This window comes from Podarcis vaucheri, assembly GCF_965113315.1.
Source record: "Podarcis vaucheri genome assembly, chromosome: 7".
NCBI lineage: Eukaryota > Metazoa > Chordata > Lepidosauria > Squamata > Lacertidae > Podarcis > Podarcis vaucheri.
In genome coordinates, this window is record NC_138765.1 from 32,501,252 (window position 1) to 32,521,109 (window position 19,858).

The 19,858-nt window shown below is 41.9% G+C and overlaps 1 protein-coding gene across 1 annotated transcript; it reads right to left on the reverse strand.

Moving 5' to 3' along the window:
- Positions 1-5,836: 5,836 nt before the first annotated feature.
- TRAPPC3 (trafficking protein particle complex subunit 3) lies at positions 5,837-17,760 on the reverse strand. The gene is made up of 5 exons (XM_082230780.1): positions 17,512-17,760; positions 10,684-10,781; positions 10,165-10,264; positions 9,576-9,758; positions 5,837-8,133 (listed from the first exon to the last, which is right to left on the reverse strand). Exons 1-5 carry the CDS (start codon positions 17,554-17,556, stop codon positions 8,014-8,016), a joined length of 546 nt encoding a protein of 181 aa, XP_082086906.1. The 5' UTR covers positions 17,557-17,760; the 3' UTR covers positions 5,837-8,013.
- Positions 17,761-19,858: the final 2,098 nt, after the last annotated feature.

The following is a 19,858-nucleotide window of genomic DNA, read 5'->3' on the forward strand; positions in this document are numbered from 1 at the left end:
ATTGTCTGACCCAGCTTCCTATGTTGCTTCCTAGCATTCCTATATGACAGGGAGGGGGCTTGGCAAACAGCAGCTACTTTGAGGCCACCTAGTGAATTTGTGGATGAGGTAGGATTCAGTTCAGGGGCTTTCCAGCTCACACTTCACCACTCTGCTGGATCAGTTTTGCAGAGCCCCTGCTCCTCTAAATCCTGGCCCAAAGCTGTCATTGCTGCCAGCCTTTGGCCTCAGCCCCAGCATAGAATTCAGAGGCAGCTGGAGACCCGAGGCTTTAGGGAGATTGTTTCCAGGGCAGCACTGAGATGAAACCATCTCCCGGAAACTGAAATGCCACAGACGCCAGGCCAGCAAGGGCCAGAACAACTGCAAAAGGTCCAGAGCACAGGGAGGAGACTGCTGGCACCCACTCCGTTTTCCCCATCCAAGAAAGAACAGGAGCCCTCCCTCCTCTGTTCTGATAAGGCGGGTGGGAAGGCCTCCAAGCCAAGCAACAAGACCAGTCAGCAGGAAGCAGGGCTGGTGATTTAGGAGGTGGCTCCAGAGTGCAGCCAAACAGTTGAAACAGCTTTTATTGCTCCATCCTGCAGGGTTGATGGAGTTGATTTGCTGGAGGGTCTTCAAAAAGCTTCTGCAGCCCAGGTAGTAGTGTGTTTAGCTGCACACCTCAGCTCAGCAAACAAATTCTTGTTGTATCAGGGTCAGCAGTGAGTCCCAATGGTAAAATTACTTTGACTGCCTTGCTTCAGCTCCAAAGTTACTAGGAGATTGGTTCCAATATAGAAAATATAATTAGAGCTTTCGCAGCCTTAAAACACACACACACATCCTGAGAGTCCTTGAGCGGAGGAGGCACCCCCTCCCCCAGCAAGCCTGTTAGGTTTGGAAAGAGATTCATAACACAAACCCCAAATGAAGGCCATTTGATGATGGTATTGCTGTCCACACTGCATCCATCCATCCTATAAAGAGAGCTGGACATCTTTTTGTACTGTCTCATAATGCGCACATCATGGAAAGAGAAGTCTATTTCAAACAATTTGCAACTTACAGATGATAGATAACAGCTCCCAATATCCCTGACCATTGGTATGCTGACTATCAATGATGATGATGAGAAATATAGTTTAACAATATCCAGAGAGCTGCAATTTCCCCATCAATGGTTTAGGTAAAAGCAGGGATCAGTTCAGCAGGATAAAATACTTTTTTAAAGAAAAAGACATGGAAGGAAATGTATTTCCTTCCCATAGCCTCTAAACCACAGCCAACATGGGGCCCTACAGATGTAATCGTCCATACCCATTGGCTGCTCTGGCTGGGGCTGATGAGAGTTGGGGTCCAACAACTTTTGGAAGACCACAGCCTCCCCAGCTCTGCCTCCAGTCTTTCACCTATTTTACTTCGACAAGTGAAACATGGCTTAACATCTTCTACATCACAGTTTCGAAACAGTAAATACACCTCCTTGATTTTACTACCAAATTGGTCAGCACAGGATTGCAGGGTAAAGTTGCTTCCCAAGCTGTGTCCAGGGAGTTTTTAAAGATTATCTTAATTCAAAATACAGTAAGTTAGTTTTGTGATTTACTGTCTTACGAGATACAGCTGCATAGATAACTGTTTTTGAGCTGGCCAACCCTGAAGGCTTCTTAGGGAAAAGCCAGCCAAGTGGGTCACTTCCAGACAGCCTTTTGATTGAGCATTCATTCCATTTTGTTTGTGGGGAGGTCATAAGACATCTCATCAAGCAACTGTTACCCCCACTCCACTTTTGGTGTCATTTCCCTTTCCAAATGCTTTATTAATTTTGCAAAAAAAGTCAACAAAACAATCCAAGATCAATACAAATAGCAAAAAGGGGAAAAAAATTAAATTCATACATAACAGATTCCATTATGACTTCCGATCACCCCAAGGTGTTTCCTGGGTTACACTGTCAACTGCACGCTTTCCATTGTCTCTCATAAATTCTCTCAAATTGTCTTGGTTTTTAAAAATTTCCTACTGCCGTGCAGGGGTCAATCAAAACCTGCCAGAAAATTTAGATGTTTACAATGCTCTTTTAGGTATACAGTACTCTGTAAATGTCCCCATTACTGTCCTTACTGTAAAAGGTGTCATGTATTATTATTAGGGAGCACAGGTTTGCTGCACAAGAGCACCAAATCCACTTGAATCAAGCGACCTGAATTTGCTGGCACGCCCCTGAATCCTACCTGCAAAACAGTGACAGTCTGCAAGGCCTCGTAGAGGGCATGCCAGTACAGACAAGTTGTTCTATCCTTAACTTAGCTTCATCTTGCTGTACAGATGTTCTAATGGCACCCCCTTGTGTCGCCAATACTTCATAGCAATTAATATTTCAAAATGGAAGTGATACATTTTTTTTACTCCAGCATACTCCAGCCAAGGTGTGGGGAGACACTTAATCCTATCGATTTGGGCATGGTAGCAAACACCCAGGAGCAAAGAAAGCATTCCAAAGGGGCACCGCTCTTTGGAGAAGAGATGGGGAAATGTGATGCCCTGCAGATTCTGAGGGTCTACAATTCCCATCATCCCAAACCCTGGCTAAACTTGCAGGGGCTGATGGGAGTTGGGAGTCCAACAGCTTCTGGAGGGACTCAGGTTCCGCAGCCGTGCTCTGGAGCATCTCCACACATCACAAAGAATGGTGTGTGGAGACTGTAAAGCTTTCAAGGATGGAAGCAGCCCATCACACAGCACAGCTACAGGAACTAAACTTGGGGGGGGGGGTTGGTGAGCAGAATGAGAGGGGGAAACTTCCCCCCACCCCATACAGATATGCAAGCTGAGCACAGGAGAGCAAGCAAGCACATAAGCTGCACTGCTAATCTGTTAAGCAGCATCAGTCCAAAGCCATGCAGTCCTGGAGCCCCTCCCTTTTCTAGCGCCTCATTGTCAATTAGCTGCAAAACTCAGACTTCTGTCTCCTTTAGCATTTACAATTATCCTCTCCAAATTAAGCAGATGGGGTGCATTTCGTAACAATTAGCCACCAGCCATCAATGCTTACAGCCATCAGTACTCATTAAAGAAACATCTTCAGCTACAAGAACTTGGCAAAGGTGTCACCTCTTCGGGTTGCTATAACAATATATTGTTACAATACAAAGAGCAAACCGCACTACAAGTCAACAGGCAGCATTCAACAAAGCCGCTTTTTGTAAATGCTTTGAGGTTTGGCTTTTGTTTTTTTTTAACTATCAAGCAATATATAAATTTGATGAAATAAAAAAATATGGTGTATAGGATACAAGCTAGTTGCTATTCTTCTCTTTAAGTGTGTGTATGTCACCTAGAGGCTAACAGAGGTCAGATTTTGTTGTTTAAATCTACAAAGCCAAAATTAAATTCCTAGACTTGAAAAAAAAAACCTCTATAACTGCACTGGAAGGTCTATTTAACTCAGCCAAACAAAAATCAACAGCTTGGAAATTCAAGCTGGAAAATAAATAATCTAAATTAGAAACACACCCCAGTTTTTGTTTTATATTAATTACTGAGACAGGCTAAGGGTGGGGTGAATTCCATTTCACTTTCAGATCTGGCTTTTGTAAAAATGTATTATGCAAACTGCAATGATTAGAAGGAACACAGCATCAGACTGCTGAAGTCAGGCTCAATCAATCAACTCAGCACCTGCTTTGGAAATTAAATGTTCATGGGCTGCTTCGGATGTTACATTGCCCTAAAAGGTGACTTATGACCTTTTGTCGCTTAGGGTGGAAAATCCATATAGCTCCTATTCTCTTCAAACAAGTTTAGGTCTACTCTATGGGCAAGTTCTCTTGGGCAAACCTCATTAAGATAAGTAGAACTCTTGAGGGACTCTAATTCTCTTCAGCAGGTTTTATTCCTCTCTCATGAGAGAACCTGGAGCTATCCAGTGAAGTGAACATTGGGAGTTTCAAGATAGGCAAAATAAATTACTTCTTCACAGTGCAAATGGTTAAACAACCATGGTGATGGCCACCAACTTGGAAGGCTTTAAAAGGGATTAAACCAATTTTGGGGCTATAAGGCTGTCCATAGCTGCTAATGGCTCTATTGCCTCCAGTATCAGAGGGGACCATGAGCACTATTGCAGTTGTGCCCCACTTGTGGGCTTCCAAACAGGGGCATCTGGTTGGCCAATGTAAGAATAGGATACTGGAGTAGATATGGCCATGGTGTGATCCTGCAAGGCTCTTCTTCTATGAAGATTGTTCCAGAGGATTGTGCCCCACACTGAATCAATCTGGATGCCCCCCATCACTGTGCCACTCTTGATGGTTCCCACAATCCACTTCCTGAAGCAATCCCTGGATATCATCTTATAGGATAATGTTTTGGGAAGTAGACAGAAAATAACCTCAGATATACAACTTTACTGTGTGGGAATGGTTAAAGGCAAGACTGAGAAGATCAGATAATGGATGCAGGGCTCATAGGAAGTCACATTTTATTCCCAATCAGTTTGGTTCTAAAAGACACCATGGAAAGCCCCGCTGGGAAGCTGTTGTGGGGATAAAATGGAGAAGGCAAGATCCAGGTACACCACTTTGAGTTCTTTGGAGGAAAAGTGGGATATAAGTGCAGTAATAAATAAGAATCTATTGCACACCTCTGAGATCTATGGCATAGAGCTCTTCTATTCACACAGCAAATGCTGAGGAGCAACTGCATACCCACAGCTGCTGCATGAAATGTGAGCCAGCTGAGGGAAAGAAGACACCTGCCATACGTTCATTGTGTGATCCTGGGCAAATCACTCTCCCTGGGCTTAGTTGTTTGCTGTGAAACTGGCATAGCAACCACCTTCTCCATGAGGCTGCCGTAAAATGTAAAATTCAGCTGGAAAATGTAACCGATTTTAAGCTTCTGTGACCTCATGCTAGAAAACTGAATCTTACAGTGGGGAGAAAGTACTTGGAAACACATATAATTTCTGTTCTGAGCCTTTTGTTCTTAGAAACAAGAAATATTCCTTAACCAGGGTGCTCTCCATCCTCCTTTTAGAGAAAGCAGCAACCTACCTAAAAAACTGTCTGGAGAAGCCTGGAATAGCACTTTGTGACTTTAACACAATCTTCTGTCAGGGGACTGAACATGCACACACACAAATAGTGTGCCTATAGTCAAGAAATTTTCTACAGAACAACCTCTTTGCAAGTACCCAAGGCTGCTTAACTTTTGAGGCAGCCTCTCCATGGTGATACCTTTAAATAACCAGAAACATCAAATAGCAGAAATACATAAATAAAGAAATTGAACCCACCCTTACAGACAACTAACATCCATTTTCTTGATGTGCTTTGGAGGCAGCAGAGCAACACAAAAGATCTGGTCACGGCTTAAGAGATCCAGCGTGAGCATGTTATGGCTGCAGGGCTGCAAGCTGAGAAACAGAACCTCAAAAATTACCTGACATTAGAATGCAAGCTTATTCTTATTCTTATCCATCTTGACAGTAACTTCTTGGGATACCAATGAAAACTTTGTTAAGAGATAAACTAATGTGAATCTGACGCTTTTCTAAAATTACTCTGTCCCCTAAATGCCACAGGAAGAAAGCCAATATGGCCGAGTGGTTAGAATGTCTGGCTAGGGCTGGGGAGACACAGGTTCAAATCTCTCAACCTTGAAGCCCACCCAGTTGGCTTTGGACTTGTCCCCAACTCCCTCAGACCAAACAAACACCCAGAGTTTTTATAAGATTAGAATAGGAACAGACAGGAGCAGAACAACTCACAGGATGGGCAGGACAAACGTGATAAAGTAAAGAATGAGTCTGCTGCCATGCTCCACAATCCAATGGCAGGACAGCTAAGAAGATAGTTAACGGTTTATTTAACATAACACCTTTAAAATGTTGCTTTCAAAAGCTTTACAAATGGAACACACGTGAATGACCCCTTATACAACAAAAATGTTTTAATTATATACATCTTATACCCATTCACCCAACAGCTATCACTCAGTGCAGCTCTGTTTTTAAACAAGGTTCAAAGTATCGCTGAAGGAACAGTGTCAAAATGCTTCCTCCAACTGTAGGAATGAATTTTTCAGAAATAGGTATATTGAATTTTCATTGAAATAGACACAAAATTTTAACACTAGGTGGACCAACATTTGATATTTATCACAATGCAAAAAAGGAAGGCAGGCTTTCCCTTTACCAGCCCAACAAATGCAGCAAAAGTTAGTCCAAGGTAGAACAGGAGTTCCTCTCCCCTCTCAGAGGCAGCTTTGGGGAGTGGGGTAGAGAAAGACACTAAAAAGGACTAGGCAAATATCATCAACATAAATCATCAGGCCATTGACAAAGGCCTCACAGTCCTGGAGATGCAGTACTTCAAGTTCCATTCTCGCATGTGTTGGTAAAGCAACTTTGTTCCATACCACCTTCCCCAAGATTGAGTCACTGCCTAGTTACAGCTGATCCTGCAGTGTTTTAAGATGCTGTCCAACCAGTGAGTACACAAATTGTAAAATCCACTGTCCGCATACCTCCACTCAATTTCTCTTAATATTTTGCACTCAGAACTCCTTATACTGCAGACTGTAAATGCCAGTTTGTGCCAAATACATTATGTAATTCCAAATAACAGGTATTACTAATGGGTACATTGTGCCTCTTCAAGAATGATAGAAGTTTCTATTTTTAACCTAGAACATCTCTAGAAGATACTCAAACCAATGACGACTTCTGCATTTTAGTGAAGACATGGCAGTTATCCTGCCTGGTGGAAATTTTAGACTTTCATGGCATACACAGATAGGACAGCCAAACATCACTACTGGCTTAAAACTTGGGCCACATATTTAGTACCTATATGCTTTCTGGCATTCATTTTCCCTATAAAACAATCCTAGAGTATTCTCCCTTGCAAGGATCCATTGCACACAGACCTTAGCATATTGATCTACACATGCAAGATGGGCTATCCGTCTTGTCAAACATTCTTTCAAAAAGAATGTATGCTTGACCTTCCACCACTGACCTGGCATATGAACCAGTTGCAACACCTCAGAACCCCTGCCTGACTGGATCTTTCAGAATACAAGCTTGCATTTTACTACCCTTTAGTAAATTATATAAATCAAACTACTGGAAGGAAGGAACCTTCAGATTATTATAGTTTAGAAGCTCTTTCTACATTACTTAAATATACAGACCTGTTCTTGGTGGGTTGCAACTTTTGCCTAGCCAGTTATGTACAAGACCAGGAAGACTGAGGAGATACTCAATGCATCCAGACTATACAGATTCTGTCCTGCTAACACAGAAAGCTGTTACGAAGTATCCTTCAAGGTCTGAAATGAACCAAAAAGGATTGTGACTATCCCTCCATCTTCTTCTCTGGTGATGGGGAGAGGGAAGATGCTCACTGAGACTGTGTTCATACTAAGTCCCTACCAACAGTGTTTAAATGGAGATTGCTCTTGTTTTGTGATAGATGTTATTTAAACTGGCCAGTTTTTCATTATCTGCAAAACTAAGACATTTTGTTCCACCTGGAACCCCAAACTTATTTCAAATTATATGCTATGTTCTGTGCTATCAAAAAATGGCTGTCTGCTTTCTGTAGACAAACAAGAGTTCTGTCCCCTATCCCTAACAAGCAGGAAAGAGGAGGTGCGATGTTGATGCTCTTCACATGCTGCAAGACAATCTGCAGCTGGGGTCTAATTCTGGCACCAAGGTTCTAGGAGACACAGTTGTGATGTACTGTATATTTGCACAGAGCCAAACATGGAAACTAGAAATGGGTGTCTATGTTTCTGATGAGTATGAAAAGTGTCCTATGAGCCCTACAAGGGCCTGTAATACAAATCTGTGGAATTAAAGCAGAAGAATTCAAACAGTTGCTTCCTAAGAAAATAAAGGAGAACATCATCTTAATTAACCAGTCAGAGCATCTGAAAGCACAGAGGGCACTATATTCCCATAAATCCCAGGTAGAGCTGGCTTATCCTCTCAGTTCAGTATGGAGGATGCTCTGGGACTCACTCCTCTCCAACAGGAAGATTATCTTCAATCCGTCTGATAAATTTCATCCTTATTTCAGTGACTCCATCTCCTTTTAATGTGTCCTGGACAAATTTGACATCCACGGCCATCTGAACCTGTGACATGGGAGAGAAAAATCAAAATACTTTTGAGATACAGTTCCCCAAATTGCTTGGCCTCTTTCAATCTTGTTTCAAGGACAGAGATTAAGAAACTCTACCCCATTATTCTACCAAAAGATTACCCCCACCCTTTACTAACCTCACCTAAGATTTACAGCAGCAAAAAACCCCACCTCTCTAGCCCAGAAGGCTCTTACATTCCCCAGTTAACCACAATTCTAGCCAATGTTCTGTTAACAAAGATCGCAAAGTACAGGCAAACTCCCACACCCCATAGAACTGATGTATTAGACTCTTAATCATAGGGCTGTCGGTTGGAGCTCAGTGTTGGGCAAAAAAGATGCCTGCATTGTAAGGAGTTGGGCCAGATGACCCTCATGGTCTCTTCCAACAATATAACTCTTTGATTCTATATACAGTGGTACCTTGGGTTACAGACGCTTCAGGTTACAGACTCCACTAACCCAGAAATAGTACCTTGGGTTAAGAACTTTGCTTCAGGATGAGAACAGAAATCGCACGGTGGCGGTGTGGCGGCAGCAGGAGGCCCCATTAGCTAAAGTAGTACCTCAGGTTAAAAACAGTTTCAGGTTAAGAATGGACCTCCAGAACAGATTAAGTTCTTAACCCGAGGTACCACTGTGCCATCCTGACCACCCTCTCTTCTGCTTCCAGGCAACTGGAATTTAGTACACACAACTCCATTAATTTAACTCAGAAAACTCTGAATTTGCAGACCAATGGCTACATGTATTCTACATGTCTACCAGAAAGAACAGAATATCTTGTTTATTTCATTTATATCCAACCTCCAAGTGGCATTCATAATATATTCTTTGTATGAATGAATGATTTATTTATTTATTTATTTATTTCAGCCACTGACCACAGTGACTATTATTTGTATAATTATATGTTATTATACACACATATAATTTATATTCCATGCATTGTCACAGCACCCTGGCGCAGGTTGCAATCAATAAATGTCAGTTATAAGTTAAAAACACAATACACAATCCTTCACTCTCACCCTGACTGCTATTATATGGCAGTTCAATAGTTTGAGAATCAAAGTTTTTGTTAAAATAAAAGGATAAAGCTGCAAGGATTGCCAGGAAGAACCCAAACATATAATGCTTAATAAAACATTCTGAAACTAGGACAGCACTGGAATGTTTTTTTATTTATCAGGCGACGCTGGCATGTGAGTGGCCTTGAACAGCCCTCTATTCCTTCTCATTTGATCATGGTCTATGACACTAGTGATTCTCTCCCGTTTATTGTTCCCCAATAGATGAATAAATATAGTTGTAAATCTGAATCTGGACTGTAATGAGATACAGAACCCAGCCTCCCCCACCAATTTTCTATGCATTCCATCACTGAGAAAGTATGTCTAACCATTGCTGCAATTAGTATCCCCCTTTCCTCACCATTTCCAGGGCTCCTCGCAGCACACCACACAATAGGTTAGAGTAAATGAGAGATGAATGGTTGTCAGGAAGCTCCACAAAGTCCACCAGTGGGTTGTTTTCCAGGATAAGGGAGAATTCATCACCCGCTGGACTCCAGTTTGTGATGCTCGGGGTGATACCCAAGTACATTTTAAATGCCACCTGCCAAACAAGACAAGCACAAAGGACTAGGCTTACACAGCACAATGTTTAGCATGAAACTCTTTTACGGGTAACTAAAGATCTGGCCAAAGAACCAGAAGCAATTCTGTTACATAACATACCTGATGAAAACCTCTTTCTACACATTAGACCAGGCTTCCCCAACCATGCGCCCTCCAGATGTTTGGGACTATAATTCCATTCAGACCCATCAGATTGTGTTTTTAGACAGATATAAGAAAGAAGGCATATGTTGCTGCCATTAAAAGGTTCAGCATGATGCCATAATGAAACGTGTTATGTGGCAGGAAAATTGTGTCCTTAGACATCTATATCCCCACAATGGAAATCTTATAATAGGCTAGTATATTGGAAATAGAGGGGAATAATCAAAGACAGGCATCACCTTAGCTATTACATCTGCAGTTTCTCGGAAGTCATGGCATCTCCCGACATTGGATCGGGCCAGGAAATCTTCAACGAGTCGAACGCCTATGTTGTAGCCCCTGTCAAGGCAGCCAAAGAGCAGCATGCTATAAAACTGACAGTGTAAGAGAGTCCAACTTGAGTCTAACATTATAGGGATAGAAAGTAGAAGGGAGAAAGTCTGTTCCCTCCTTTTTCTTCAAAAACTCCAGTGAATTCAGCAAAATAAGATTCATTCTGCCTAGAGATGTAAAAATTCTGGAAATTTTGAAACCATGGGAAAAACCCTGCCCTCCTCCCCAGGCATTTTTGGGGAAACAATTATCCAGGGTGAAACAGGAAAGAATGTCTCTCCCCGCCTCTGAATTTTCCCAGCTTTTTTCTGGGCCTTCACATCTCTAATTCTGCCAAGTGGATGTCCCACAGAAAGAGATCATCCAGTACCCCTAGCTACTGATATTTTGTAAAGATTCCACTCTGCCTCCACTGGTTTACTTACATTTTGTCAAGCTGCTTGTTGACATCTTCATCATTCTCATAGTCCTTGCACAGCTGAGTAACCAAAGCGCCATAAGTCAGAGTGAAGAGCTCCGAACTCTAGACAAATTCAAAATGCATTTAATTTAGACCAAGATAGGACAATCTACACATGTTTAGGGACTGCCACAAAGAACAGTTTGGATTGGCATGGAGAAATGAAATGGGCAAGGAAGCTTCAGCCTCATAGGAACACACTAAGCACTGAATTCTGCTAGTGTCTCCAGCTTCAAATTTAAAACACATTTGTCTTGAGGGTGGGGGCTACTAACGTGATCAGAAGTTTGACAATCTTCAGCTGCTCATCAAAAACACTTATTCCATCTTCAGCATTTGTAACGTAACATTCTGCTTAAGAGCTCAAAGGAACAACAAAGCCTCCTTGGTGTTAGAATGGATGTGGAGTAGAGATGTGCATAGCATCAACAAAACAAAGGAAAGAACAAACTATAATGTCTCCCTCACATTTCCCGAAGCATGAAGTAAGTAAAATATACAACCAAATTAAATCCTTTGATTATCAGAATTGTAGTTACACAAATACCTTCCTGTTAAAAACTGAAACCTGTCAGGATTATTAAAAGGTCTGTGAAGTAAGTGCCAGCTATATAAAGTATGGTCTGCTTTAGGTTTTATTAAGGTTTCATTTTATACAGCAAAATGTCTAGTCTCAGATTAAGAAACCTATCACCTACCATGAGATGCATAGATGCGGAAGGTGAAATGAATGGCAAATACCAATACTACAGAATGAAAGCAGCAGGCAAGCAGAAAGGGAGAAAAAAAGAGACAATGTCAGAGTTTAGTGAGACAACACAGATCACACCACGTTCTCACAAGCTCAACACAAAGTCAAAGTGCAGAAGAGAGAGTCAAATTTGGAATTAAGGTACGTTAGATGTTATTTAGGATTCAAACATGCTATTTCTACCTAGCAGCAACTGATGAAGCCAGCCGTCAAGACATCTCTCAGAAGGCTAAGAGATGCTGGTTTTGCTTGGTTTTAAAAAGGCAGAAAAGGCCAACCGTCTTACAACCCCAGATTCATCTTTGAAATAAGAAGGGTCTGTTTTAGAGAGTAACAGGACTTAAAAAGTGAAAATCAGAAGACTCAGCCAGTTCATGTATGGGGAAGGAACTTAACAAGCAAAAAAGAGAATTAACAGGTTAGTAAACGCATTGGCAAGGCAGTTGAACAGAACAGTTTATGAAGAATGCCTGGCTGCTACCAATCCAAGGTATAGTCATTAAATTATATAAATTTTGAGCATTTCCTAGAGTTGTGGAGTTGGAAGGAACTCCAAGGGTCATCTAGTCTAATGTCCTTCAAGGCACCTATCACTAGGTAGTAAAAAGAAGAAATTTAAGTTGGTGCACATATAAGTTCACCATTTTGGATCAATTGTTCAATAATAATCTTACAAAAAAAAAACAAGGACATTCACGAAAAACAACTTGGAAGTTTATGGTCCAAGCCGGGTGGATAAAAATCAATGGTTTAAAAATAAATAAATTAAAAATGGATTTTTTTAGATTTAAATCGGATTTTTAAAATAAAATTCTTTTGGAGGAAAAATATATCTAAATATATTTTTCTATTTAACTTACATTATTGTCCAAAGGCTATTCATCAGGAAATAAGGATTTGTTTTAAGTTTTTCATGTGTGCTAAAACTCAGTCTAAGTTTTGTTTTTTTTTTAAAAAATGTTTAACCACATCAGTTAACAAACATGGATACATATGCTATAATGTTATTGTTCTACTTAAATAAATTGTTTAAATTGTTATTAAGGAATTGATTATTTTTCTCCTTCCAATAAAGTACAGCAGAAAAGTTGTCCAATTATAAACAGTTAACTTATTAAACCTCACAATAATTTCATAATTATATGTCTATGTATTTCTAATAGTATAACCAAATCAGTAATTTTTGATGTAACTGTAAAAACTACTCTGAAAATTTATTATTCCAAAAATGACACCTTCATCTGATTGTAAATATTAAGCTTATACCAGCAAGACTGAATCACTCTGTAAAAAAAAATGATTTAAATCAAGTCTTACTGACTAGTGATTTAAATCGATTTGATATAAATCAAATCCATTCTTGTTCCAAATGTGCAAAAACCTCTTCCAACAGCATTATTAAAAGACTACCTGATAAAAACAGAACTGCCTAAGTTGTGAAGCTGGTTGGCCACTGCAATTAATTGAAAAACAGTAAAAAGTTGCAGTTTACACATGCTTCAATGGCACATGCTTTAATCTTGTCAAGTGTCATAATCCCATTACTGTTGTGGAGGAAAAGCAGCACTTAGGCCCTTAAGTACACCTAAGGCAGTGATGGCTAAACTTGGCCGGACAGATGTTTTAGGACTACAATTCCCATCATCCCTGACCACTGGTTCTCTAAGCTAAGGATGATGGGAGTTGTAGTCCCAAAACAGCTGGAGGGCCAAGTATGGACATCACTAACCTAAGGTCAAGAGAGGAGTTAATAAAATAAGCATTGCATCTTTGGTGCAAGGACAGCAATGGCCACAAATGAAATGTATTAGCATTAAGCTATATTAGCATTAAGCAAATTAAAATAGCTTCTGTATGTGTTTGCCAACTATCCACAACTCTACTGGATAATTTTAAAGGGCCACAATCCTGCTACAGTTTTAGAATAGTGGATATTTGCAGGGTTAGAGCCTGATGAAAAGAAAAAAAGACCCCAAAAATCCAGCAGTGATTCCGCGCCCCCGAACATTCTTTGGAGATTTGTCACAGTATCGTAATTTAAGGTTTTGTAGCAATATCCCCATTTTTGTTGAACTGCTATCACAGAACCAGGTTAGAAACAGACATAAGAATGAAACATGAGAAAGCCACCAAGACAACACACACACACACACACACACACACACACACACACACAATAGCCTGAATTAAAACATTTAGCACATAACACAACATATTTCTATATAATCTAAAGCAGCATTCACCAACATGGCATGCTCCAAATGTTTTAGAATGCAACTCTCATCAGCCCCAGTCAGCATGGCCTGCTTATTAACATGAAGAAAATGAGTTTGCAGCACTATCTCACTACAGCTTAAAAATCAGGTAACAAATCAGCATGATTGCCCATTCACATAATTTTCAGAGATCCTGCATAAATGTAAGGGCCACTTCACATAATGTAGATAAAGCATCCTTTATTTCCATCAGGGCTGATAGTAAGGGCTCATCCACACTTCTGCTTGCCCCCTGCCTTAGAAAGCACAGATCCAAGCATTTTTTCTGTTTGTCCCATACTTTATAGCCATGGATTTGAGTGGTTTTGCCTTTGCCCTGCCACGTTCACATGGAAAAACCATTTAGCGATAAATCGAAGCAAACATCAATCCAGAGAAACTCTATTGATGTTTGCTCCAAATCTGTGGTAAACAGCAGGTTGCGCTGGGGGGAAGCATTGAAGCAAATGGAAGTGTGGGTGTGCCCTAAGTATTTTGAAGTATGTTTTGAAGAAGACCGAATTTAGCTCTTCAACAGAGGGATCCTAAAACTGAAGGCTAGGAGACTTCACTTTGGGGGATTACGTGTCCTCCAGCAACTAGGTAATGCTACCTATTTCAGATTCTACTGACTCCTTATCTAGTAAAGGTAAAGGTAAAGGGAACCCTGACCAGTAGATCCAGTCGTGACCGACTCTGGGGTTGCGGCGCTCATCTCGCTTTATTGGCCGAGGAAGCCGGCGTACAGCTTCCGGGTCATGTGGCCAGCATGACTAAGCCGCTTCTGGCGAACCAGAGCAGCACACGGAAACGCCATTTACCTTCCCGCCGGAGCGGTACCTATTTATCTACTTGCACTTTGACATGCTTTCGAACTGCTAGGTTGGCAGGAGCAGGGACCGAGCAACGGGAGCTCACCCCGTCGCGGGGAATCGAACCGCCGACCTTCTGATCAGCAAGCCCTAGGCTCTGTGGTTTAACCCACAGCGCCACCAGCGTCCCTTATCTAGTACAACCCCCTAAAATTAATTTAATGGACCTGCACATAAAGCAAAGCACAATACAAACACAAACAATTTAACATCCCAAGTGCCTGACAAACCAACACGATGATGGGATGGATTACTTGGAGATCTACTCTTTCTCCAAGGAATCCATTACATCTTGTTGGCCAAAATGGAGAATAACTTATGCCACATGGAAAAGCTCCACTGCACAGCACTATGAAGATGATCACTGCCACAGAGCAGGATCCAAAATGAGCTCTAATTTATACTTAACCAGTTTCAGTTCAAGCCTTCCTACACCACATTCTAGAGGCTTATTCAACTCCCATTTCTTTGCTCCCATCTACCTAGTGAACCATGGTCTGCAGCAGAGGGCACTTAAGAGTAGTTGTGTCACCTGCCCAAGTAATCTTGAAATTCCAAAGAGCAACCAAAATGTTGGCAGGAGCACTAGCCATGCTTGGTGGAACCTGCCCAAGGGGATTTAAGAATGTATCACGACCCATTAACCCCTAGGGATGGACCATTTAAACAGCCCCTCCCATCTATAGAGAGAAAAACACCACCATAGTAAGCCTAAAGCTCTGGCCGAAACGGTGTAAGACAAGACAGTTAAAGGAAAGCCCCCCCCCTATCTTCCTGCCCAGATGAAAGCACCAGATCCAAAGAACTCCAGCATGAGAATCAGGTAGATTATATGTTGGGAACTGTCATGGCAGTTGTGAAGTCCAGAGTAACTGCCTTGGCCTGTGTTTCAAGGTCCTCCAGCACCACCATCTAAGGGGACTTCAACATCTAGTCTCAGCCCACTTCTGTCAGCTCAGATTGGGAGATGGTTAGTCAGTGGGATGGATGGCAAGCACCAACAGAATCTCTGATCTGTCTCAATTACTCAAACATTCAAATCCACTGCCAGAAGACTGCCTATGAAATGATGCGGCTTTCAGACTGAAAAAGTGCCCATGACCTACCCATCTTCACAAGAAGTCTAGTAGAGGGAGATGGAATTCTTAGTAATCACTGCAACCCTCCTTCATTAACCCCAAGTGGCTGCTACATCAAAAATCCAGGTGGACAAAGCTAAGAAAGTTCAGCTCCACCAAGCTCATCTACCCACGTCTCATTAATGCAGATCAGTAACGCAGGGATTGTTGTCCATAGTTAAATGAAGGATAGTTTATGCTTTCTCTGTGTCTTCATAACCATTATCTCAGTAATTCATTCAACAATCCTATAATGTAGGTAGGTCAGTATTATCCACACACTCTCCATATTTTTTTGTTGTGAACTGCTCTGTAATCTCCAGGTGAAAGGCAGTATATGAATTTAATGAAGAAGAAGAATACAGTTGGGGAAGTCAAGAAACAGTGGCTTGCCAATGGGTTTATAATCAAGATACTGACTTTACAGCCGAGATTAGTAAACTCTTCACTCCATTATCATGGAAATCCTTACACCAACGCTATCAGGTAGGTCAGTAGGATCATTTACCCTATAGTACTGATGGGAAAATTAAAAAACGCTATTTGTCTATGACCAGCTCAGTAATCCATGACTAAGGTGAAATTTGAACAGGGGGCTTCTCAGTTCACAGGGTTTGGCACAGCCCCATAGACCTAATACTTTACTGCCCTGGAAGATTATGGACAGACAAAAAGAACACAGCATGGATACGAGCATGGAGTCGAGCCATTTCCTACAGCCTCCACCTATTAGCATCGGATGCCCGAACTAGAGGTGGTTTTTCCAATCTGATCCCAAGAGGATTAGGCTATCAACAGCTACTAGCCACTTTTGTATACTATTTGTATGGCGTGATAATGTACTTTCAAAATGAGGTTGTAAAAAAAAAAAAAAAACATTCTCCAACTAGTGCATATCTCCAGATGCTTGTAAGCATTTATTAAGAAACCACTACACTGCCCTTGACCTAAAAAATGTCAGAGGCATTTACAACAAAATAAGGCGATATAAAACATAGTATGAAATAATATTTAAAACATTCATAATGAAAATTACATATTTATCAACTTAATTTTAAAGCGATTTGATCCATTAGCTCCGAAAAGCCTGATAAAAATGAGGCTTTTTTTTAACCTGGTGTCTGAATGACATCTGAATGACCAAATTTTGTGGAGGTGATGGGACGCACAATCAGGTTGCTGCCACTGCCAGGAAGCTGAGGGCCACCAAGAGACTGTGTACTCTCTGGCCTCCCAGAGAGAAGAACATGATGGGAAGTGGGGAGACCAGCCTGGCTCCATCCACGGGAGGCAAAGCTGCAGCTACTCCAACCCTGACTTTCCTCTTCCCTGTTTATACAGGGATGTCATTTTTGCATGGTGGTGTTTAAATCGGGAGCCTACAAGCAGGGCCTCCTCACTCACAATTCAATCTATGCCTAAAATTCAAATTGCAGGTGTTATTATAAGGAAATAATAATAATAATAATAATAATAATAATAATAATAATAATAATAATAATAATAGCAGCTGCCTGTCTTGGGGTAACTGAAGCGAGCAAACCCGCTCTTTCGGGATAGTTTTATTCGGACTTTATCCTCTTTCGTGCCTTCAACAGAGGTAAGCTAACAAGAGGAGGAATGAAGGAACAAACATGGCCCTATTCAGGGTGGGAGGAAAACGCACAAGGTAGAAGTTAAGCCTCTCCGCTAAGCCTCCTAGCTGTCCATGGCGGAGGCGTCTCCCTCCCGCCCCTCAGGGCTCCCTTCCTCCTCAGGACCTGCCGCCGCCCCCTCGACTCCCCCCACCGCCATTACCATTTTCTTGCTTTCCGCGCCCCCGCGGCTGCCCTGCCGCGCCATTCTGCCTCCTCCGCTGTTGTCGGTCTCCTCAGCCCGGCGGTTTGCGAAAAACGGGCCGCGGCGATCGGTACGACAATCCTCAGAGGGGGAAGGAAACCGCCCGGCCTTGACTTTTAAGTCGACGCCGCTCCTCCCACCCTGGGAACAGAACTACTACCCCCAAGGTGCACCGCGCGGACGCCCTGTTCCCGTTTCTCTCGCGCGGCATGCCGGGAAGCTAGAGGCTTCGCGCAAAACTACAGTACACTGTATTTAGACGGTTGCGTTTGGCAAAGGGCGGTTTGATTCCCTACCCAGCATGCTTTGGAGAAGGCCCGGGAGACGACGCTGTACTACAGCTCCCAGCATGCTCCTGTAGCCGCTTTGCAAAATGCCATATAGCCGTGCTCGGTTACCAATGTGAAGCTGAGCAGTAGAAAAACGGGACGCGTAGAGCGGCTCCACATTTCGCAGACGTAAGAAAAGATGTAGAGTAAACCATGTTATTTTCTCGACGGGTCATTTGCGGGTTAAATGGGAGAATCAGTGTTTTTTTTCCTGGGGGCAGAACAAAGGTCATAGTCATAGACATCAATAGAGAAAGACAAGATTTTAGCTTCCCTGTGCTCAGACAGCAGAGTATCCACCTAGAAACTAAAATAAGAACGAATAATTTTCTAGGTCGAGCAAAAATGTGATTTTGGAATAGTTGTTGGAGTTTTTTTAGGAATATTTTTTTTTAAAAAATTAAATCCTAAAATACTACTATTATTGGTAACACTATCACAACATGGTGATGATTTCGCCACTCTTAGAAATCACTGATACAATGTTGCTACTAACCTGTGACTTAAGTATTAAATAAATATGAGTGGGTGGGGACTTAAAGCACTGAGAAGGAAGTGTCCTGCTTATGTTGATTCCCATGCCAAATAAAATACTTAATGCATTCAAGACCAACAACAACCATGAAACAAGGACAGTTTGCTGCCCTTTTCATAACACCCAACACCAGGTGACGACCTTGTTCTGTCTTAATGTGGAGATGGGAAACCTGTGGCCCTCCAGATATGGCTGGACCACAATTTCCTTTACCCCTTGCCATAGTGCATTGCCTTGTTTGTTTAGTCGTGTCCGACTCTTCGTGACCCCATGGACCAGAGCACGCCAGGCACTCCTGTCTTCCACTGCCTCCCACAGTTTGGTCAAACTCATGCTGGTAGTTTCGAGAATACTGTCCAACCATCTCGTCCTCTATTGTCCCCTTCTCCTAGTGCCCTCAATCTTATCAGCATCAGGGTCTTTTCTAGGGAGTCTTCTCTTCTCATGAGGTGGCCAAAGTATTGGAGCCTCAGCTTCAGGATCTGTCCTTCCAGTGAGCACTCAGGGCTGATTTCCTTCAGAATGGAGAGGTTTGATCTTCTTGCAGTCCATGGGACTCTCAAGAGTCTCCTCCAGCACCATAATTCAAAAGCATCAATTCTTCGGCGATCAGCCATCTTTATGGTGCAAATCTCACTTTCATACATCACTACCGGGGAAAATATATTTAACTATACAGACCTTTGTTGGCAAGGTGATGTCTTTGCTTTTTAAGATGCTGTCTAGGTTTGTCATCACTTTTCTCCCAAGAAGCAGGTGCCTTTTAATTTCGTGGCTGCTGTCACCATCTACAGTGATCATGGAGCCCAAGAAAGTAAAATCTCTCACTGCCTCCATTTCTTCCCCTTCTATTTGCCAGGAGGTGATGGGCCCAGTGCCCATGATCTTAGTTTTTTTGATGTTGAGCTTCAGATCATATTTTGCACTCTCTTCTTTCACCCTCATTAAAAGGTTCTTTAAATCCTCCTCAATTTCTGCCATTCAGGTTGTGTCATCTGCATATCTGAGGTTGTTGATATTTCTTCTGGCAATCTTAATTCCAGCTTCAGATTCATCCAGTCCAGCCTTTCGCATGATGAATTCTGCATATAAGTTAAATAAGCAGGGAGACAATATACAGCCTTGTCATACTCCTTTCCTAATTTTGAACTAATCAGTTTTTCCATATCCAGTTCTAACTGTAGCTTCTTGTCTCACATAGAGATTTGTCAGGAGACAGATGAGGTGATCAGGCACTCCCATTTATTTAAGAACTTGCCATAGTTTGCTGTGGTTGATACAGTCAAATGCTTTTGCATAGTCAATGAAGCAGAAGTAGATGTTTTTCTTGAACTCTCTAGCTTTCTCCATAATCCAGCGCATGTTTTCAATTTGGTCTCTGGTTCCTCTGCCCCTTCGAAATCCAGCTTGCACTTCTGGAAGTTCTCGGTCTACATACTGC